General features: G+C 48.7%; 2 protein-coding genes across 7 annotated transcripts; both read right to left on the bottom strand.

The window, feature by feature from the left end:
• Window positions 1-23: 23 nt before the first annotated feature.
• CARD9 (caspase recruitment domain family member 9) lies at window positions 24-7969 on the bottom strand. Of its 4 annotated transcripts, none has more exons than XM_074556696.1 (13): window positions 6244-7969; window positions 5754-5975; window positions 5277-5414; window positions 4613-4938; window positions 4051-4230; window positions 3767-3916; window positions 3361-3489; window positions 3074-3265; window positions 2517-2558; window positions 1906-1951; window positions 1225-1295; window positions 642-730; window positions 24-377 (listed from the first exon to the last, which is right to left on the bottom strand). In XM_074556696.1, exons 1-13 carry the CDS (start codon window positions 6314-6316, stop codon window positions 281-283), a joined length of 1755 nt encoding a protein of 584 aa, XP_074412797.1. In that variant the 5' UTR covers window positions 6317-7969; the 3' UTR covers window positions 24-280. The 4 variants fall into 4 exon arrangements, with proteins under 4 accessions (XP_074412797.1, XP_074412798.1, XP_074412799.1 ...); XM_074556697.1 differs by having other exon boundaries at window positions 25-377; window positions 3361-3486; XM_074556698.1 differs by having other exon boundaries at window positions 26-377; window positions 654-730.
• A 153-nt stretch (window positions 7970-8122) lies between these two features.
• On the bottom strand, window positions 8123-21417 carry SNAPC4 (small nuclear RNA activating complex polypeptide 4). 3 transcript variants are annotated; one of them, XM_074556687.1, is made up of 23 exons: window positions 21048-21417; window positions 20428-20474; window positions 20008-20172; window positions 19515-19640; window positions 18782-18860; window positions 18193-18274; window positions 17567-17671; window positions 17025-17097; window positions 16597-16761; window positions 16232-16379; window positions 15848-15954; window positions 15501-15595; window positions 15275-15369; window positions 14929-15014; window positions 14072-14479; window positions 13602-13691; window positions 13163-13385; window positions 13003-13073; window positions 12577-12675; window positions 12329-12356; window positions 9849-11911; window positions 9252-9382; window positions 8123-8615 (listed from the first exon to the last, which is right to left on the bottom strand). In XM_074556687.1, exons 1-22 carry the CDS (start codon window positions 21211-21213, stop codon window positions 9263-9265), a joined length of 4641 nt encoding a protein of 1546 aa, XP_074412788.1. In that variant the 5' UTR covers window positions 21214-21417; the 3' UTR covers window positions 8123-8615; window positions 9252-9262. The 3 variants fall into 3 exon arrangements, with proteins under 3 accessions (XP_074412788.1, XP_074412787.1, XP_074412789.1); XM_074556686.1 differs by having other exon boundaries at window positions 8123-9382; XM_074556688.1 differs by lacking the exons at window positions 20008-20172; window positions 20428-20474; window positions 21048-21417 and having other exon boundaries at window positions 8123-9382; window positions 18778-18860.
• Between the last annotated feature and the right edge of the window lie 342 nt (window positions 21418-21759).

The following is a 21759-nucleotide window of genomic DNA, read 5'->3' as shown; positions in this document are numbered from 1 at the left end:
ATTAACCCGTAATTAACCAGCTCAGCCCGGCCCTGTGTCACATGCTGGCATTTAAACCTGTTTATTGACCGAGGGGCCGTCAGAGCCATACAATAGTGTCACTGCAGCGCGTTTCATAAATGGGTGTTTGGATGGTTTTAAATCCAAACCGTCCGTTGTGAGTGAAACGGAGAGACACAGGCAGCCTGCAGAAACTGGTGTTTCCCTCAGTGACTGGCTCCTGAGGAGCCTTTGGTGTCCATGGTGTCCCTTTCCAAGGGATTTTGGTGTTGTCCTTCTCTCAGGAGCCCTCGGTGTCAGTGTTGTCACTGCCAGACGTGTTCTCCCAATCCGCCTCATGGTTCTGGTCTTTGGGCACCCTTCTCATTGCTCTTTTTCTGCAAATGACACCAGATATACAACTTTCAGAAGGTGTTTCCTGCAAACAATACCAGATATACAACTTTCAGACGGTGCTTTCTGCAAACAAGTGGCATTTCGTGCTGTTAGTACATATCGGTCCCCTTTGTGGCTCATTTCGTGCCCTCCATGAATCAAGCTTGGGGACAGGAAAGGGGAAATACAAATACAAATACATGGATATAAAAATACATGGATATACAAATACAAATCATGGATATTTCCAGGTCAGCCCTGCTTACTGCAGCCCAGACCTTCGGTAACGCTCAAAGCAGTCCTTCATCCTCCTCCTCTCCTTTTCTGCCAGTTCCTCGTTGGCCAAGCCACACTCCTTGAAATGGAAAAAACCGAAAAAAACCTAAAAATTTATTCTTGATCAGATCAGTGTTAACACCAGGTTGCTTCCTGCATCTGCAGAGTCAAGTACCAGCAGGTTCCCTACTAGTGTGTGCAGAGTGGTAATGCTGCTGTTTCACACAGTTTTACTACATTTATTCCTTCAACATGTGTAATTCTGGGAGTCTGTTTTCTGCAGCAACAGTAATTTGGTGGTAATTACACTGGAAAACATCCCCACCCAGAGATGAAGGGCAGAAAGTAATTAGAAAAAGTTTTTATACACAGATGAAGAAATGTCCACTGTAAATGTTTTGCTGTTCAGAGCTCACCCTTTTTGGAGGGTGGATCTGCACAAAGTGCTCAGAGTTTGGAAAAGCAGGAGCCGCTGACATGCTTCTCCAAGCTGGTAAAATCCACCACTAATGAGAATACTAAAGATCACAAACCCCAGTCATAGTAAAGAAGAGCCCACAAAGATTCTCTTACACTTGGTGATTTTGGGGGCAGATGGCTCTGTTGAGGGCTGAGTTCCTGGCTTTGTACTTCCAGGCAATCTTCTGAAAGATAAAAAAATCACAGCTTTAGTCAGAGTTGCCATTGCAAAGTAACTTCTCCCTCCAGCAGTTCTTCCAACTGAAGAGCTGTGATGTAACTGCACAGAGTCCCCAGCAGAACTGAAACCAAACCCAAAGCACTCAGAGCTCCATCCTGTCATCCATCACAAGTCACTTCTCATTTTAACTGAGCCCTGAATCTTCCCCAGGATGGTGGAGTTCCCCACCTCCCTCAGAAAGAGACACAGCTTTCCACTTCCAGCTTCAGCAGGAGCCAAACAAACCTTTGCCAAGCAGCTCCTCTGAGGCCACTGTGAGAAATGTGTTAATCATTATTTATCCATCATTTGTCCCTGCTCCCCAAGTTGTGAATATCATAGCACTTCACACCAGACCCTATTTTGGTGAAACTCCTGTAGTGACCAGGTGTTACAATAGATATTTTTGGACTGAGCAAAGCAGAATAATAAAAAATGCCTTTTTGGATCAGTGCTGTTTAGTTTTAGTGAAAATTCTCCCATCTCAATGAATGAAAAGATCATTTAGATCTTCCAGGAGAGCAAAACAGAATGGATCATCCTCTCCAGAGCTCTACTCAATATTTTCCCCTTACTTTTAGCTGTCTGTGTATCTTCATCCAGGTTAGTGTGAAGAACAAGCTGTGGGGCACAAAACAGAGCAAGAACATCAGAACTGTCCCTAGATAATGAACATAAAACCCAGGACATGCTAGAACCAACCTCTCTCTCCCTGTTGTTGCCAGCAAACAGCACATTGAGCCAGGAGTTACAGATTTGCTCAGATTTCTCCTCCATGAATAGATCCAGCTTCCTTTGGCCTCATTTGTACTTTTGGCCTCCAGACAATGTGACAATTGCTCCCTCACTGAAGTTATGAACTAAGTGAAACTCTTTACTACAGGTGGCTCCAGGGTAAGACTTATTTTTGCCTGTTCTCACACAAGAGAGCCAATTAAAAGCAATTAAAAAATAATTCAATTCCCTTGATTTGCTTAGACTCAACAAATCTTGCTGACTAATGCCATAACTGTGTCCTACACTTAGAACTTCAGGACACAGGGAGGTTCTGGCACTGTCTTGCTGCCTATGGACTGAAATGAGCCTGAGCCATTGAAAACTGCTGATACTTGGGGAGCTGAGCACAGGTGAGGAACATGAAACCATCCCAGAGGAAAGGAAAAGGTGAACAAGGAACCCTACTCACTTCCTGGGAATCTCTGGAGGAGGAGTCATCCAGGTCAGAGGTCTGAAACAAAACCAGTATAGATTGATCATTCCTCATGAGCAAGGAGGAGACTTAGAGCTCCACAAAACACACAACTCCTACACTCCTGTCTGGACACTCAAGAAAGTACACACGATGACATATTATTTAAAATATACCTAATTTAGTTCCAGAAAACTTAGCTCCCCATTTCATCCAAATGGCTCACACCCAGTCTTTAAATAGAGTCACTGTGTGGTGGATGAGGAACCCCTCACCACCTTTGGAAATGCTCCAAACACAAACACAAGTGGCCTGAGCTTGCATCTGTCCAGCTTTTCCAGGCCTGAAACCAAGGTGGGGTGATAGACACCATCACATCTTTCATTTTTTAAGCTCAGCATTTGCATGGCAATGGTTTTAATTAATTTTGGTGGTGGCTCAGGGAAGTGTTCACTGCCTGATGAGCTGGAGCTGCTCAGGCACAAGGCCTGGGAACAGCCACATTGTGACCCCATCCTCAGCTTCCCAATCCATCCAGGGCAGGAGAGCTATACCAGAGTGGGCAGCTCCAGCTGCAGCCTTTTCAGCTTGGCCTCCGTGGCCAGGAGCTGGCTCTCCTTCTGGAAGAGCTGCAGCTGCATCTCGTCACATCTCTCGCCCAGCTCGCGGATCTGCTTGCGGTAGGCATCTCTCTCCACCAGGTTCTTGCAGTACTGCATGTGGAACTGCTCCCGGGTCAGGAGAGCCTGTGCAGGGGAAATGGGGCAGTCACACAACAGCACACACAGCCTGGCATTTCTGCCCAAAAAGCAGTGAAAAGCAGCGAGGGATATTTTATCACCTGGTCTCTCTCCGAAGCTACTTCCTCCATCTGCTGCAGGACAGCCTCAATCCGCTTTTTGTACATCTGGGAGTCCTTCCTCAGAGATGTGCACTGTAGCTCCAGCACCTCTTTCTCCTCTGCAAACTGCTGAGACAAGGTCAAAAGCACCTGCTTGTGGGCAGAGCCTGAGCCAGACTGTCCCCACTCCTGCTCTGTGCCACAGATTGCTCTGGCCAGAGCTCCATGGGGTGTCTGAGCTGTCAGCTGCCCCACACAGAGTGCTGAAATACAGGTAGTACAGCAGGAGCAGCAGGGATTGCTCCTGAGCAGGTGCTCTGCTCCACAGGCAGGACACTGCAGGGGCTTCACCTGCCTGTCCTGTGTGATCCAGAGCCCCAGCAGGGACTGGAACAGCAGCACCTACTTTGTCCTGGAGCACCTTGGCCCGGCGCAGCTCCTTGCGCAGGCTGTAAATGGTGTTCACCAGCTCCCGGCGCTCTTCCACGGTCTGGCTGCAGTCATTCTCCAGAGTTTCCCTGGAGAGGCTCTTCTCCAAGTTCTGCTCCCTGGCTACCTGCAGGACAAAGGCAGAAGTGAGACAGGGCCTCCATCTAACTCTCTATCAGTTCTCTCCCCTCAGGGCTCTTGGGCAACAGCTGATCCCCACAATCTTCACGGCAGCATGGCTTGAGTCCATACTCCACCAACCTGGAGAGTGTTTTCCAGCTCCTGGTTCTTGGCCAAGAGCAGCTCCTTCTCCTGCTGGATCTCCCACACCACCTCGTGGCTGGGGCGCTGCTCTATGGCGTGTTTCAGCTTCATGGTGTGCTTCCTCTCCAGCTTGCAGTCATCCTCAGCCTTCATGAGGCTGTGCTTCAGCTGATCGATCTACGAGAAGGTTCAGAGCTCAGCAGGAGCAAGGAGAGAGCTCTGGCCTGCAAAACCAGTTCCCAGTTCCCCAGCCAAACACAGGGCAAGTTTCTCCCCAGCTGTTTTCCTCAGGAAGTTTTGTGCCTTGGGGCCATAGTCCTGTGTGCTAACAGGGACATGTTCCTGTGCTGCCTTTATGAGAGCAGTCTTGAGTGAGGGCAAGACTGGTCATCATTCGCAGCACAGCTTGTTAAATTCAGGCCTACAGGGCTGAGCTGGGGACCACAAAGACACGTTCTAGAAAAGATGCTCAGTGCTTCATGCTGGCCTGGAGCATCCTTGGCAAAGACGAGGTGCTCAGCCCAGGTGAGAGAGGGAAGCTGGAGGAGCTGTGCCTGACCTCTAGCAGCAGGTCCCTGTTCTTCATGAGGGCCGCGCTCTTCTCCTCGCTCTGCTTGGCGTAGCTCAGGGCCAGGCTGTAGTTCTCGTCCTTGCACTTGCGCAGCTCCTTGCTCAGGCTGTCCCTCTCCTCCTTCATCCTCTGGGCGCGCTCCTGGTGCTTGCGGAGCAGGCTGTCCCTGACCCACATCTCCCTGAGCGTGTCCTCCTTGGAGTGCAGCCACCCCGCCAGCTCCTGCGCCTTGCGCCGCTCCTCCTGCACCGCGCTCTGCAGCTTCACAATCTCGTTCATCAGCACCTGGCTCAGGCCAGACTCGCCAGCCGTGTCTGTGTGGGGGACAGGGGTCACTCTCTGCTCTCGTGGCTGCTGCCAAGGCACACGCAGAGCTCGGCTTCCCCTGCACGTCACTGCAGCCAACCCTGATGGTGTGTGAGCAAATTACCCCCGCTGTGCCTCTCTGCTCTGTGCCTTCCTGCACCACACAACAGGCAGAAGGAAGAATTCATCCTCCTGCTTCCTCGTCCCCCTCCCAAGTCCAGCCCGTGACACCAGGGCTGTTCTTCCCAGAACCTTCCCCAAGCACACATGGAGCAAGGCAGGGAATGCTCCTGGCTCTGCTCAGCAGCACCAAAGGAAAAGCTGATGTTGGGAACACAAACATTACCTATAATCATGGAGAAAACCCTGCTGGGCTCTTTGCCAGTTATTTTCTTGTACAGCTGGGGATAATAAAGCTCAAGACTCTCCATAAATGCCTCAAAGCCCTTGTGTCCTGTTCTCTGAAGAATGTCCAGGAGAACACCTGAAATCATGGCAACAGTATATTCTATTCAGTTATTTCTCTCTTCACCTGTTTTTAATGTAAGAAAAAATGTATGTGGAGGCTTCACTTCCTCCACATACAAAAGTCCCTGGGATCCACTCACAGAATAAATTAGGTTGGAAAACACCACTGGGATCATTAAGTCTATGACTGAACCACCAGACCATGGCACCAAGTGCCACATCCAGGCTTTGTTTAAACACCTCCAGGGTGGGTGACACCAGCACCTCCTAGGGCAGCCCTTGCAGTGCCTGACTCCCCAGACAATCCCAAACCAATGGCCTGGAAACTCCCCAGGAGGATTGGGAGTGCTCCCACCTGCCTTCCGCTTGCGCATGACCAGGCTGGGGTCGTTGAGCACCTGCTCCTCATCATCAGGGCTGAGCACTTTGCACTGCCGCAGGTACGGCGTGATCCGCGACGGCTCGATCACCGAGATCAGCTTCACGCGGAAGTTCTCCAGGTTATTCCAGCAGATCTCATCGTTATCCTCCTCCAGCATGTCAGCAGTGAGGGGATCAGTGAGCAGCGTTGTCCTGCCTGGAAAAAAATACCAAAACCCAACCAAGCAGCCCCTGAGGCTCTCGGAGCAGTGGTGCTGAAAACAAGGACGTCAACACTGACAATGCAGAAGTGTCCTCATGAGCTGTTGCCTCTGCTTTACGAGCAGCTCACTCTTCCTTCTCCACCTCCCAGCATGTGAGATCCCTGTGTTCTGTCTGACCACACAGACACCAAATCTAACACCCACAGAGCTGTGAAATAAACTTTTATTCCCTGTTAATATCTGCCATTCTGTATCACCAACCTTCACCTCTGCAGTCACAAAGCTTCCTTGATTCTCCTCCTGTGTCCTGGCTCTGAGGAAACCTGTCTTGCATGCAGCCTCCCTCTGTACTCTGACTAGAGAAAAGATAACTCCAGGAACAAAACTGGGTTGAGAAAAAAGGGGAAACTACTCAGCTATACCCTGAGACAGGAAAGGGAAGGAAAAGAAAAAGAGATAAATAAGAAAAGCAGAAGCCAGAATGGGTGAGGGGGGAGGAGAAAGATGGTAGTGGCATTGTGAGTCAGCAGCAACACATAAGCAGTGATTTTAAATTAATTCTGGTTTTGTTTTCTAATCTGTCCCACTGAAGGACCTGCTGGGGTCCAGAAAGTTTCCTTGTGCAGTGGTCAGAAAGGCTAAAAAGAATGGAAGCCACAGCCATAGGTGTGTGCAGCTGATTGCAGGGGACAAAACAAGCCACAAAATTAGAAGAGGCTCTTGAAAGGCTTTCCAGCTGTTAACATCTTCTCCAGGAAAACAGGTGGCAGCAAGAACTCACCCTTCATTTAGACAGAAGTCTCTTCAGCTGAAAAGGGTGATTGCTATATTGCTGCATCTAGTTTTGGAAGTCCTCAAGCTCCCAGCATAATTATAACAAGAAAGGGTAAGGGAATCAAGTCCTGGCAGAGAAAGGAACATCACCCCTGATTCCCAAATGAGAGCCTGTGGCCATGGCAGCAGTAAAGGAGCAGCTGGGTTATGTGATAACGCTGATAATGCCATTGTGATGATGCTGAGCATCACCACAAGACCTGAGCCTGCCTCCCCCCTTCCCTCAGCCCTGGAGCTGAACTCAGAACTCACTCAGTGTTTTTTAAAGAAAGCCTGGAGAGCACACAGGCTCTGATGCCATGGCAGCATGACACATGTTCCCGTTAGCTTCCCACTCCCCTCTTTGTTCTGCTTTCTAAGTTTATGGAGAGTTTTTCCATCTCATCATTAGGAGTAGGGCAGAGATGCTCAGAGATTCTTCCAGCCTGTGTTTCTTGTCATTAAATTAGCTTTACACCAAAAAAGATGCAGTACCTGTGTCAGCTGTGCCCTTGCTGGAGGTAATCAGTGTGTCTGTTAATTCACCAGTTTAGCCTGGGGAGGTGTTATTCCAGTGACAAATCAATTTAATCCTGAAAAAGGACAAAGCCAGCTGCTGCTTACGCATTTCCCCCACAAATAAATGACAAGGGCATCTTTCAGCAGCATTTGCAAAGGCCAACAATCATTTAGAGCACAGCTCACCTTTCCCACCAGTGCCTCACTGTAACAGCCTGGGCACAGACCCACAACTCTGCCACAGCTGAATTTCCTGGAAAACTGCTATCTGGAGTGGCTTATGGAAAACAGAGTACACTGCAAGAGGAGAGCCTTCCACAATCGTTCCTTGTGCTCCATAAAGTCTTGGCACCAAATAACAGCAACACAGGCACCCAGTGCCCCTCTGCCCCCAGCTCTGCCTGAAGAGCCCTCGTGGAAAAGCTCAAATCCCAACTCCCCACCAGACTCAGGGGAGTTCAGTCAGTGCAGTGCAATGAAGCTTTCACTGCACTTTCCCTCTAGATTTTATCAGCTTTGCCTCAGCTAACCTTGCACCTCTCTGTGAGACAGAAATTGCTGGGTTATAAATGAAGAAACAAGTTTTTTTAAAGTGATTTGTGATGTCTGTACGGGGCAGGCTGTGGAAGAATCAAGGAAGAATCCTAATTCAATCCTGCAGTTTTAGGCACATGAATATTCATCTCCCCTATTTTCCCTGGTTTTCATGCAGCCTGAAAACTTCATTTTCTCATTAGCAATCACTCTCATACACACATTATTAAAAGCACTATTTACCAGGAAAAAAAACCCACACAGAATACATCAGTAATTTTTAAGTGTGAAAAATAAACATCTGTATTTCAACAAATACTTAAGAGTCATTTTGATACAAAATTAATCTGCTGCTTATTCCACAGTATTCAGTCAGTTACCAAGCAAAGCCACTGTCACAGCACTAAAAACCACCCAATTAACATATTCTGAACATGGATAAGCATTCACATAAACAACACAAGAAGAAATAAATAACCACCATTGCTTGTTTCCCCACATTTCCTGCAATATTCCCCTTCAGAATCTATGGCAGGTGGGAGTTTGAAAGAGCAGGAGTCTGTGCCTGAAAGAAACTGGCTGGAGGGAAATCTATCCTTTTTAAACCTTGCCTACAGATGCAGATTTTGTTGAGGGATGGGAAAATCAATCCAGCATTTTCCTCTTCCCCAGGTCCATCCAGTCATCACTGGAAGTGGAAAAGGTGAACAGTGCAAAGATTATCTCCTCCTGCCATGGAGGAGAAGGCAGAGCTCATTCCATGACCCCTGTAACAAAGCACAAACAGCTCCTATCAGTCACACGTTTTTACAGGGAACTTGCCCTTTTGGAGTTCCTAAAATGAATTTTCAAGAAAAAAAAAAATAATCTCCAACCAGTCTCATCTGATCACCATGTGAATCAAACACTGCTCATGTTCATTCCACTCAGTGCACCAAAAGCCTCAGCAGGTATCAGGACATCAGCCATTTGTACCCTGCAGAAGGTGATCTGTTATAACTGCACAGAAATGAAGCCAAATGGGGGAAATAAACCCCAAACCCCACCAGGCTGCTCAAAAATGAGGTATTAAGGAAAAACTCCACTGTCAAGCCTGTAGAGTGCAACCAACTAGGTGCATACTAAGTAGGGTTCAGGGCATGAACTAAAAGGCTGCCAAATATTTGAATTTCATGAGTTTATATATAATTTTATTGTAGAGACATCAACTTTCCCTCTCCCCAAAATATTATCAGCCTTAGGCTGTGCTTGGTGGTGACTGCAGAACTCTGTGTCCTTGGGGAACAGGAGCAGAGATCATTTCAGTCCTTTCCTGGGGTCATGAGTCACTGTCTGAGCTGAACCACAGACAAACGTGGTTCAGCTTCTCAGCAAGATGTACAAACCACTGAGGAGCTACTAACACATCTCCTTCTCATGTCCTCCTCCTCTTCTTGAAGCGAGCACTTCTCCTGCTCTGGGGAGCTCTGGCATCAGCCCCAGCAGTGCAGGAGCCCAAGGCAGACTGAGCAGGGCTCTCCTCAGCCCCCATGTCCTGCAACAGAAGCAGGAGATGATCAACACCACGAGAATTACAAACAACCCCTTCAGCCACCTTCCTGATGTAGGGAGCTCAGCAACATTTCTAAAACAATCTTTCATGATGCATGGGACAACATTGCATTGCCAGTGTCAGAGAAGGCACAAAACATCAGTTTACAGAGTGAAAACAAAGGCCTGACTTCAAAAAGGCAAGAGCAGATTATAAACAGAAAGGGGAAGGGAGCTTTGATACTTTTCTGGGAACTGTCATGGCAAGTGTAAGGTGCTACCTAAACCATGGGATTTCACCCTCCCAGCTGAGCTGCAGAGCTTTTCCTTTCAGCAGCTGCAGAACTGTGTTTATTCAAAAGGACCAAATTTCTACTACACTTAAGAACAGTGGGGGCTTCCCCCTGGATTGCAGTGCAATATTGATCTGGCAGTAATTTTCTGCTTTTTGCCCCTGAAATCTGTTTTACCTGATTTAGTAAATCAGCATCTTCATCTCCAGGCTCATCCCCAAGTCTCCAGTCCTCCTGTACTCCTGTGAATTCATTCCCACAGCTCTCTTCCTTCAACACTGGGTTCTCACTCTGCCACTCCTCCTCCTCACTCTCCTCAAGCTGATTCCCGGCTGACACAGTCGTTGTCACTCTGGGAGGAGACAGAGTTGCCAGGACAGCTGGGAGGGTGAAGGCTGCCAGGAATCTGGCTTTCAGCAGGAGGTAAGCAGGGTTATCACCCAGTTTCTGCTGCACCAGTTCTCCAATAGCATGGAAGAGATCCCCAGTGCCCCCATCCCCACTGGCCTCAGAGGCCAGCAGAGAGGCTGCCTGCACCTCCAGAGCTGCTTTCTGCAGCAGGAGCCTTGACAGGGTTTTTATGCTGCAGAGGAAAGGGGGCAGATAAGGCAGCCTGGTCTGCAGTGGTGGCACCTGAACCCCTTGCTTCCCACTCAGCCACTCCTTCACCAGCCCCTGGTCCTCCAGGGAGATCAGGCTGAAGTCAAGGAGATTCTTCTGTGCATGGGAGGTGCTTGGCTGTGGGGGGACCTCAGTGCTTGGTGGTTTGGAGGCAATGGGTCTGTTCCTCAGGGCCTGGGCACCAGAGCAGGCAGAGCTCCCTGGAACATTGCTGTGAGGAGCTGCAGCTCCTGGCCAGTGCACAGCCCTTCTCCTGCTGCTGCCTGCCCTGGAGGATGATCCCTTTGGTGTGATGGAGCCACTGCTCCTTCCCAAGCTGGTGAGACTGGGCAGAGGCTGGCAGTCAGAGCCCTGAGTGCTGGCAGGGGGCTGGGGCAGCAGCACGGCCCACAGGGCTGGGCTGGCAGCTGGAGCTGCACAGGAGTCTGGAGCCATGGAGGAGCCATCTGAACACGCAGGGGTTACAGCAGAAATGCTGCATGTGATGCATCCAGCACTCACTGGGGTCACAGGTAAGAGATGGGTGCACTGGCCAGCTGCCTTTCCCAAAGGAGCTCCTGCCAGCTGGGAACTTGGTCCTTTTGTCTCTGCACTGCTGGGGTGAGGTGGATTTGCTTCAGCTGCTACAGGAGTCCCTCCCAAAGCAGAGACATTGCCATTGGAAGTCACAGCTGTCTGAGCCTGGCATCCCCCAGGAGCAGCTGGTGATCCCTGGGGAACACCCAGCACAGCCTGCACAGTGCTGGGGAGCAGACCCTGAGGGGTCACAACCCACTTGAAGGGCAGGATGCTGCTGGGAAGCACAGGAGAAGCAGATTGTGGAGTGACCAGAGCAGGCAGCAGGCTGACTGGCCTCTGCTGTGGCCTGTTCCTCTCCAGCTCACTGGTGACTGGTGTGGAAAGGGTCAATTTATTGGTGCCAGACTCCAGGCCAAGAGCCACCACTGTGATCTGGTGAGGCACAAAAGCCTGGTTGTGCAACGCTGCTGAAGCTGAGCTGCTGGCTGTGCCCTGACCATTGCACCCTCCCTGGTCTGGGGCCTTCTCTGCTGCAGCTGGACTCACAGCTGGAGAAACCCTTCCTTCAGGGCTGCTTCCCAGAGCTTCCTTTTTGTGAAGTTCCTTACTTGACTCTAGATCTGTCCCTTGTGAGCAGCCAGGGCTCTCCCCAGTTTCTGGCACTGCAGAGGAATGGTTTTGAGGCACAGGAGCAGAACCTGCAGCTGAAGTCCTTGTGGGCACTGCTGAACCCTGTACTTGGCTGTCTGTCCCAGCAGCAGCTGCAGCTGAGCTCCCTGCTGGTGCACAGGGAATGATTTGCTGTGCTGGGTGCTGGATGATCAAAGGCCCTGAAACCAGCACCTGTGGGGCAAGCAGCACTGTCCTCTGCATGGCTGCCCTGGCCTGGACCCTCCTCCAACGCTTCTCTTGCAGCAGTTCTGAGACAGTTTTCACCCTGTGCCTTTGGCCCAGGGCTGGGGGAGCTCCCAGCACAGCTGGGGCCCAGCTCTCCAAGGCTCCAGTGGGGCTGGCCCGTGCTCTCAAGGCAGATCTCCTGACAGCACTCTTGGGGATGCCCTGTTGGGAATTCCTCTGAGAACAAGCCTGGGATGAGTTTCCTGCAGAGGATAAAATGACAACGAATGAACAGCATTTCCAAAAGCCATTTCTCATGAAACATCAAGGAATGTGGCAGAATTCCTATTTGTGAGAATTCCTACAACATTACAGTCCTGATTTAATCAAGCCACATCCCAACAAGGGGTAACTGCCCCCAGAAATCAGAGATGGGCCAGGAATGCACCCTAACACCCACTGAACTGGTTCAGAGCCACTGGTTCCCCAGCCCTGCAGGGTTTTTTCCAGTCCTTACCAAAGGGGAACATGCTTAAAGATCCAAGATCTAGCAAAAATGAGCATGACAATGCAGGTTTATCCCCCAAAGCTCTCCTTCAGTTAAACTGGTTATTAATGTAACAGTGATGAATTATGGGAAAGTTCTTGCACATCACAAAAATAAATGTTCTGGTAGGTACCTGAAGTCGTCTCTGTATTTTGGGAAGCCTGTAAAAATAAAGGTATATTAAATTATACTTCTGATAGATTTAAAGATGATTAAAACAGCACAGATGTGAATCAAACCCACCTCCTGAACAAACAGAGCCAGCATTTGATTCTGCCTCTGAACCAAAACAGCTAACACACATATAAACTGTGTGGCCACACAATTAAAAGTGCTTATTTTAGTCAAGATTTCATTAGGGAAAGCTTAAAACCACAATACCTGCTGAGGGCTCCTTGCATTAGCCTTAAGCAGCTCCAAGTGCCTCAGGTTCCTCTCCTTAATAATCCTCATACAGCCCTTGGTATCAATCTGGAGGAGCTGCAAGGTGAGAGCTTCATTAACATTCAAATGAGAACAAAAATGTATTGCTGGGGTCAGTGACAAAGCAAGACAGATGGGACATGCTCCACATGCAAGATTCTGGGGATATTTTACACTTGCAGAAAAAGCCCTGGCAGGACCAGACTTTGGATGCAGGACTTATTTAAGAAACTTCATACGCAAACCATGAGGGCAGATTAGCCCAATAATTAGATTATTTGTTTAAGAAACAAAGTTAAACGATTTATTTAAGCCTCAAATACTGAAAAATAAAGACTCCCCCTGTTTGAAAGCAGGTAATGCTATAAAGACAGTAAAACTCACCTGAATGAGCAGTGCAAACAGGGGAGTGCTGCTGAGACTCATTGACTTCACCTTCTCATGAATAGCAGCAGCTGGGAAGAAATCCAACAACAAAATCAGCTGGGAAATCACTCAGGAGAGATCAGAAAATAGGGACAGAGGTAGGATGGGCCCCCAGTACCTTTTGTGTGGTAGAAGCCCATCGTGCCAGCCCTCAGGCTGCGGGGCAGCAGCACATTGCCCATCCATGGCGTCACTGCCATCAGCAGCTTCCTGTCCAGGTTCAGCCTCCTCCAGTGCTCCCTGTTCCAGCGCCAGGCTCTCCTGGGCACCTCCTGGGCATCCTGGCCAGCAGCTGCACCCACTCCAGGGGGCATGGCCAAAAGCCTGGCAGGTCTCAGCATCTTTCATTGCCGTGCATGAAAAATACACAATTAAGAGTTCCCGTTAGGAAGGTTCTGCCATTAGTCCCAGGACAAACAACCCACAGGGCAGTCAGGACAAAAAACTGTGAGCTTTTCGTCTTGGAAATACAGTGATTATATAAAAATAAATTCCTGCTAAGCACAGCCTGGCAGTGCTGATGTCACAAGAGCAGACAAGACACAAGAGGCACTCACCAGTTTCCTCTGGAAGCTCGTGTTGTTCCTCAGTATTGTCCTCACCTCCTCCAGGCTAACCCGCAGCACGTGCTTCCCACACTGGGAAGCCTAAAGATGAAAGAACACAAGAAAATACAGAAGGAAAAGTCAAAGGAAATTATTTGCCCTGGATATGCACAGCAGGTAAAAGTTCTCAACACTGCTGCTGTTGAAGGTATCTTACTAAATGAAATCATCTCTGGAGACCTTCCCGTTTAATCCCTGTGCATCATCACAACATCATTTCTGTGAAATGCCTATTTCACAGAAGCTTTTGTGTGAAGGATCTACCAAAAACCAGAATTTACTGGGTAATTACCTTCATGTTTTTTGACTTAACACCACAAGGGAATGAACAGCAAGATGTTATCTGCTCATCACATCCTGCCCTTACTGCAGCAGCTGCACTTCCCTCCCAACTGCTGATCCAAGCCCCCATCCCTGCTCACCTTGGCCATCACTTCTGCTGGATTCCTCACCAGCACATCTGTGGAGCAGGCATTTGCAATGCCCATGAGCACAGTGTTCAACTCAGATGGTTTATCAGCAGCTCTGTCTCCATCACACCCTGCCCTTGGAACCTCACTGCAGCTGCTCCCTGTGCCAGGCCTGGCAGCAGACAGGAGGGACTGGATCTGGTTTCCCTCTCTGCTTGTCTCCTGTTTGTCTGTCCCTGTTGGTATCCACAGGTCAATGCTGGGCACTGCAAACTTCTCCTTTCCCGTGGTCACATTCTCCTCCTCTGAGTTGTTTGCCAGCTCCAGCTCCAGCTCCAGCTCCTCATCATCACTGCTGCTCTCTGAGGGGCTGGAGCTCTCCTCAGCGTGGCGCCGTCTGGCTGCCCCAGATCTTTTCCTCTTGATCAAAACAAGCACACACAAGTTTTAGTCAGTGTTCACTCCTGGCTTGCAACTCTCTCAAAGCAGGAAGTTTCCTTTTCCAAAGGAAACAAAACCATCTTTAATATGGTTTTAAACAGCCAGAATTTCTTGAGTGTCTGGGATCAAAACTGGCAAGTCATGAGGTACAGACATGAAAACCTACATATATCCCATTCTTACTGGCATTTCAAGGCAGGAAAGGATTCTAGATAATATATAAATATACAACAAATTAACTTCAGCCCTTCAGAATAAAGGCTGCTTTACCCACCAAAAAATCAAATTGTGAAATCCACAAAAAAAACCTTGAATGTGTGAAATCAATATCAATTTTTTTACTGATTTCACTTTTAGGATTGCACTTTTAGTTTAGAGAAACTTAATTGAAGAGATGGGGCTGTGATATAGCAGGATTCCCACAATACCTTAGAGCCAATCATGACTGTCCACTTGCTCTGGCATTGGGCACCAGTCCGATGGGGCAGCTCTGAAGCTATTTTACTCCAGCGACCTGAAAAGGATGCAGAGGATGCAGAACATTTTTATTTGTGCCACAAACTGAGCAACAGACCTTTCAATGCAGCCATTACACACTTGTTATACGTTTCCATGGATAAGAGACAGAGCTACTGCATGAATGGATCTCATATCCACAGCACACAATAGAGAGAAGCTGCAATCATCACTACAAAGCAGAGCCTGCAGGGCTTACAATGAAAGAAGAGAAAACCTCAATGACACCTCTAAAGATTAAGCCACAGAAACACCTACCCAGGCCATGCTTTTGAACCAGTTCAATCAGCTGCTCCTCTTCCTCCAAGCTCCACTTGCCTTTCTTTAAATCCCAGTGCAATGCTTTCACATACCTTCCAAATGAAAACATTACAGTCAGCATCATTCAGTCCTGCTTGTAAAAATCAGACCATCCCTGCCCTCCAAGACTGAAAAACCCAGCATTTCCCTTGTTGAGGGAGAATGTTCCCTGGCCTGAACTCACCGGTCCCGGCACTGGGCGTCGCTCCTGCCCGGCACTTCCCTCCGGATTTTGTACCAGTCCTTCTCCTTGTACTTCTTAACTGCAGCCATCAGCATCTGTGCAGGCAGAGCAAGAGCTGAAATCCTCACCAGGATCAACCCTAACAGGCCTGAGACAGCACCAGTTCTGTTTGTTTCCTGTGCAAATCTCTGGACAAAACTGTTTAGGAGCTTCTAAGTGCTCCTGAGCTGTGGAGTGCCCACCTTGGTCTGTTCCACACTCCTCAAGCTCAGATTTACAGCCATGACAACTCCTCAGCACTCCAACACTCCCCCCCTGCAATTCCAGGCCCAGAGAATGGAGCTTACAGCATCTTCCTCTGGTGTCCAGGGTCCCTTCTTCAAGCTGGGGTCCACTCTCTTTGTCCAGCGGTAAATCAGCTGAGCAGAATCTCTTCCTTCCATGTAATAAGCAACTAGAAATTAAAAAGCTTATTTAAATCTGTTGTAATTAATACTTCTTTCTTTATCTGGAAAACAGTTGCAGTGATTGCCATAAGCAGCACTTAAATATCTTTAAAAATGGTGCTCTGCCAGTTTCAGCCAAATTTCCAGTATGTATAAAGGTTCCAAGAGATATGAAGTTCTTGCTGATATAATGAAACAGGAATGGCAGAGATCACCAAGGAAAAGAGACTGGGAGAGTGAAGCATTCCAGGTGAATGAAAGGTATGTCACTTGTGGGCCACTTACTTTTCTTGTATGGGATATGGCTCCCCACTCTCATCTCCTGAACAAGCTCTAAAAGCATCTGATCCTCCTCCTTGGTCCATTCTTTCCTTTTTAAATCTTTGTTATAGAGTTGGTATTTCTGCAAGCACTGGAAAGGTGTCCTGTTTGTCTTAAATACAAGGAAAACAGAGAGAAGCAGGTAATTAGTTATTTATGAGAACAAAAAGCAAGAGGGAAAAGCTAAAGCACCAAACCTTTTTGGTACTGTTCTTGGACACTCATCACAAAGCATTAATTAACACTGAATTAGTATTAACATTGTGTTTTAAACCTAACAAGAGGCAAAGTAAAGCCAGAGTGAACCCAGTAGCCAGCTCAGACCTTACCCCCAGCTCCTGGGCAATGCTCTGCCAGTCCAGGCAGTTGTGCTCAGCAGCAATCTGCTTCAGCCTGTCCAGCTCCTCCTCAGTCCATTCCTCTTTGTTGATGCTTGGATGTTCCCAGTTTTGCCAAAACTTCCTCAGTTCCTCTGAGCTGCGTTGTCCATCAAACTAAAAAACCAACAAAAATATGTTTAGTCTCCTAGCTGGGGTTAAGGCACCTGGACAAAAGGAAAATCAGTATTTTGCATTCCAAGTATGTCTTACTGCCAAGTTTGCCAGAATTAAATCACCAAATTTAACAATTTGAGATCACTTAACAGTCAGCTTGGAGAAATGCAAGATGGAAACACTGGATGCAAACCAGATCAGGGATTCTCAAGAGGAAGGACCCAGATATCAGAAGCAATAAAGCAGCTGAGCCCTCAACTCACATGGATGTTTGAAATCTTGTCCCAGTCATGCTCATCGAATCTGTTTCCTATCAAGTCACTTTCTGGGAGTTGGCTACAGGAGAAGGCACAAAAAGGAAGAAAGAATCTCATTAAATGGTTAATGAAACACTTTGTCTTCTTGATCTTGCCTCATCTCATTCCTCCCACCTGTTCCTGACTTCCACAAGAACAGAACACTCAGGTCAGCAGGAGAAACAATTAATGCCATATCCAAACATGTTGCTTGATATTTGTTCATGAGCAAAAGCTCAAAACTATGGAAAAATCAGAGCTCTGGTCCTTTGTTGCTAAAGAACAATTTAAAGCAGCACCTCTACACTGGGTGCAGGCACTTTGTGTATCAAGACCCAAACACATTTCTTAGCACAGAACAGTGGAGATGAGAGAGCTGCAGAGCCACAACAGCACCTGATCTTTTACAACCCAACAAAAATGACTATCCAGAAGTAGAAGGAGAGAACATTTACAGCTAGACTCTAAGACATTTCATTTTTCACCAAGAACATAGAAAGACTTCTTACTTAATTGCCTCTATTTCTTGCTCCAAGTCTTTGATTTGCTTTTCCAAGGTCTCTTTTTCTGTTTCAGTCTTGATTTTCTCCAGTTTCTGATTCCAATAACTCAACCTGTTCAAAGACATTTTTATCACTGCTTAAGAGGACAGATGGGAATGGGGTCAATGGCATCAGAAGATGTACAGCAGAGACACCTTCCCCATCAGCTCCATTCCTCCCTTCAGGTTTATTTCCACACCAAACTGTTCTCCCAGGGTTTCCCACAAGGCACACTCATTGCCATATTTCTGCCCCTTCAGTGCAAACCCTGACCCACAGCAGGTTTCAGATAAACCATTTTGGTGTTTAATTTACACAGAGAACCAATGGTTGCTGCAACAGCCACACAGACTGTGCCAGCTCCAGCACAGAAATCCACACCTTTAGGCCTCATATCACAATTTCAGCTCCAAGCCCTGTAAAATATTTAAGTTACACCACAGTGCCAAGGGGAAGAATAGATGGTAAAATCCCACAAACACAAGCAATTAACACAGGAACTTGCTGGAGGAAGGGGAAATCTGCACATGTCCCTACTCCTTCGCCCTGCAGTGTTCTGAGCAGGAGCAGAGGGGATTTGGGGCAGAACTCACTTGAGCAGCTTTGGCTGGAGCAGGCGCTGCAGGCGGTCGCTCACCACGGATTTCTGCAGCAGAGTCTTCTCTGCAGCTTTCCCTAAAGCAGACAGGGAGCAGCCACAATCAGTGCAGAACACTGCCAGGAGACAGCCAGTGCTCCAGGGAATTCCTGCAGCTCTGCAGTGAGAGCTCCCTGCACAAATCATCCACGTGGTGCCAGACCAGGGCTGGGCACAGCCTCTGGCTTGGTGTTACTGGGACCCCCCCAAGGGACCCCAAGAAAGGAATCACCCTGTGAGCATCAGGAGCTGCAGGTGTCCCCTGAACTGCCCTCATCTGGGCACCCTGCAGCCCCTTCCTTGCTTTAGGAGTGCTCACAGGAGCTGATCAGCACAACAAATGGAAAAGGAGTCATTAATGACTCACTGAAATTATTTACAGAGCACCCCACTCCCTTCTAACAACTTTTTGTGAGTCAGGCAGAGGTGCTGATGTTTAACTGCAAACAGGAACACACAAACAATACGAATATATAAATTTGTTATATAAATATAAACATATTACAGCTCTTCTAGAGCACTGAACAGCAGCCAGACTTACTTACACTTGGATGAATGCAGCTGTTCAAAGGATTTGATGCCCTGAGCTGCCTTTTCCTTGGCCTCTTCATTGGGAGGAGGGCCCTGAGGAGGATTAGCAGGGTTAGATACACTCAGAGTCACAAAATGACTGTTTCTTCTTAAAACTCCAGCATGAACTGCTACTACAATAACTGGAAACTTGTGCAAACTGTCACACTCCCACTGCTTAGCTACTTTTGTTAGCAAGAGCTCACAGGTTTCATTTAGTTAAACAGAAATATTACCAGTAATTGCTTGAATATATTATTATATGGATGATGATAGCTGACATCTTGGCTACCACAAAAAGCCTCCTTTTGCTGATGGCCTTTTAAAAACACATGAAAATGTACTACTGATTGTTCCAGAAAATATTAAAAAATACAGAAAATCTCAGGAACTGAGAAAACTCAGTTTCACAGACAATCAGATCAGATTTCAGTGAGGGCTTTAAAGAGCAGCATGGAATTGGGTCATGGAAATGAAGACAATTAAAGTTAAGTTAAACCAAATAACAATTCCACTCCTCAGACCTCCCAGGGCTGAACAAACATTTCCAAAAGAGGGAGAGTGACAAGTGAGAGGGGAAAGGTTTCAGGCTGAGGAGTGACAGTCAGTTCCACACCTGAAATGAGAACAGTTCAAACACATTCCAGTACAACCTGAACTGGAATCACTGAACACACACCAGTCTGCAAGCTGCTTTGATTTACTTACAATTCCTGTTATTTTATCCTTAAAGTATGGCTTCATAAAATGACCCAAAAACACATTTGCTGGGAGATTTCTGCCATCTCCTGCCTTGGTTGTTTTTGAACCATCACGCTCATTCATGATTTCTTTCTGCAACACAAGAATGAATTGAACAGCATCAGTGTCTCTCCCAAAGTGCTGATTTCAGAGAGCTGAGCCCTCACAAACACCCCAGGCAGGGCTCAAACCTGCAGCACCAGATTCAAAATCACTGCAGGAGCCAAAGGCAGCATTTGGAACTTGCTGAGCACTGTGCAGATGATTATAAGCTTAATAAAATAATAACTTGCCACAGCAAGCTAAAATATAATATGTAAAATAACCTTTTTTATTGTAAGAAAGCATGGAATCATCAGTTAAATAAACCACCTCAGCCCTGGGCTTGAGGGGAAGGAAGGAAGGCAAATGGGAACCCAGAAAAGCACAGGAATGAGCATTTCCCTGCTGCTGTGCTCACCTGCTGTGCCCTGTTCTGTGCAATGAGCAGCTCCACCTCCTCAATCTTTTCCTTGATAACATCCTGGTACACATGGTTCATCTGCAGGCAGGTTTCTGGATCCTGGGGCAGGCTTTCAACATCATCATCATCATCATCACTGCTGTCTTCTTCCACTTCCACTTCCTAGAGGCAGAGAAGGCATTTAGGGAGAAAAAAGACAAAAGGAGGTCTGTAACAAGCAGTGCTGTAACTCAGCTCTTCCTCAGTGCTGAGGGGTTTGCAGGGAGGCCTCTGGGCCTGGATAACAAATCCTGGGCAGGAATACCCCAATCCAGGTTTTACTGAGCACAAAGCCAAGGCAACTGCCTGGATTTCCCCAGAGCAGGGTGAGGTTTCCCTTCAAAACTGGAAATACATACTTAAAGAAAAAACAATTACCATTTCAGCACAACAATCTTCATCATCATCATCTTCATCATCACCATCTGTTAGACAAACAAAACACAAAAATGCTGATTGCAGTGGGATAAAAGAAAAGCTTTAAACCCAAATCTTTGCAATTAAAACAGAGAGGAAAAAACAGCAGAGAGAGCTCAGACACGACCATCAGTGGGTTTGGATACTGACAACGCAGTCATGTAAAAAGCGCGTTGTTATAGTCTATTTATGCTTTTTGTTTTTGTTCGTTGTTGTTCTGGAGAACAGCTTTGGGTAAGCTTTGGTGGAGCTGCACATGAGAGGCTCCAGGTGAGAGCCCAGGGACAGCTCCGAGGCAAGAGAGCACAGCCTTGGCACCGGCCGGGGGTGGCACAGACTGCGGGCCGGGTCCCGGAGCCGCAGCGCCCGCAGGAACCGCAGGACCGGGGTGCAGCCGCTCGGGCAGCGCCGCTCCCGCCGGCACCGAGCGCTCCGGGCTCCGCACACCGAGCTGGGCACGCTGCGGCTCACACAGCGCTCTGTGAGGCCTCCTGGGCCCCGCCGTTTCACCGCTGCCGGTTCTGGCTGCAGAGGGAACGCGCAAAGCGGCGGGGAGCGCCCCGAGCCCCCCGGAGCCGTACCGGAGCTGAGGGTGGTGTCGCACAGGGCCAGCTGGATGCCGGTCCCGCCGGGCTGCAGGCTGCGCTCCAGCTGCTCGATCTCGCGGCGGATCCTCTCCCGCTCCGCATCCAGCTCCAGGCCCTGAGGAGAGCGCAGGGGCCCGGCCGAGCCCGGCCCGCGGGACATGGCGGCAGCGCCGCTCCTGGCCCGCCCTCCGCTCCGCCAATCCCTGCTGCGAGCGCTGGTCAGCTGATCGGACACGTGACACTGCACAGCCAATCAGGACGGGGCCCGGCGCACGTGCACGGCCAGGGGGCGGTCGCGGGACGCGCAGAGATCGGCCCGGGACGGGACCGGGACAGCGGGACACGGCCATCAATAGCACCGGGACACGGCCTTCAAATGGTGCCCGGACATGGCCTTCAAATGGTACCTGGACACCGAGACACGGCCTTCAAATGGTGCCCGGACATGGCCTTCAAATGGTACCTGGACACCGAGACACGGCATTCAAATGGTACCCGGACATGGCCATCAATGGCACCGGGACACCGCGGCACGGCCTTCAATGACACCGGGACACCGGCTTTCCCCCTCCGAGCACCGAAGGGCAGCGGGAGCCGCAACCAAAGCCGCCCGGGGATTTGCGGGTGCCCGGGGAGGAGGGGCCGCGCTCCCGGCCCCGCAGGAGCTGCTCCCTTTCCGGTTCAGGGATCTCTTGGGAGGTGATGG

The sequence above is a fragment of the Zonotrichia albicollis genome, chromosome 21, assembly GCF_047830755.1.
Source record: "Zonotrichia albicollis isolate bZonAlb1 chromosome 21, bZonAlb1.hap1, whole genome shotgun sequence".
In the NCBI taxonomy this organism is placed as follows: Eukaryota; Metazoa; Chordata; class Aves; order Passeriformes; family Passerellidae; genus Zonotrichia; species Zonotrichia albicollis.
The sequence above is the reverse complement of the archived record's forward strand: the minus strand, read 5'-3'. Positions and strand labels throughout refer to the sequence as shown.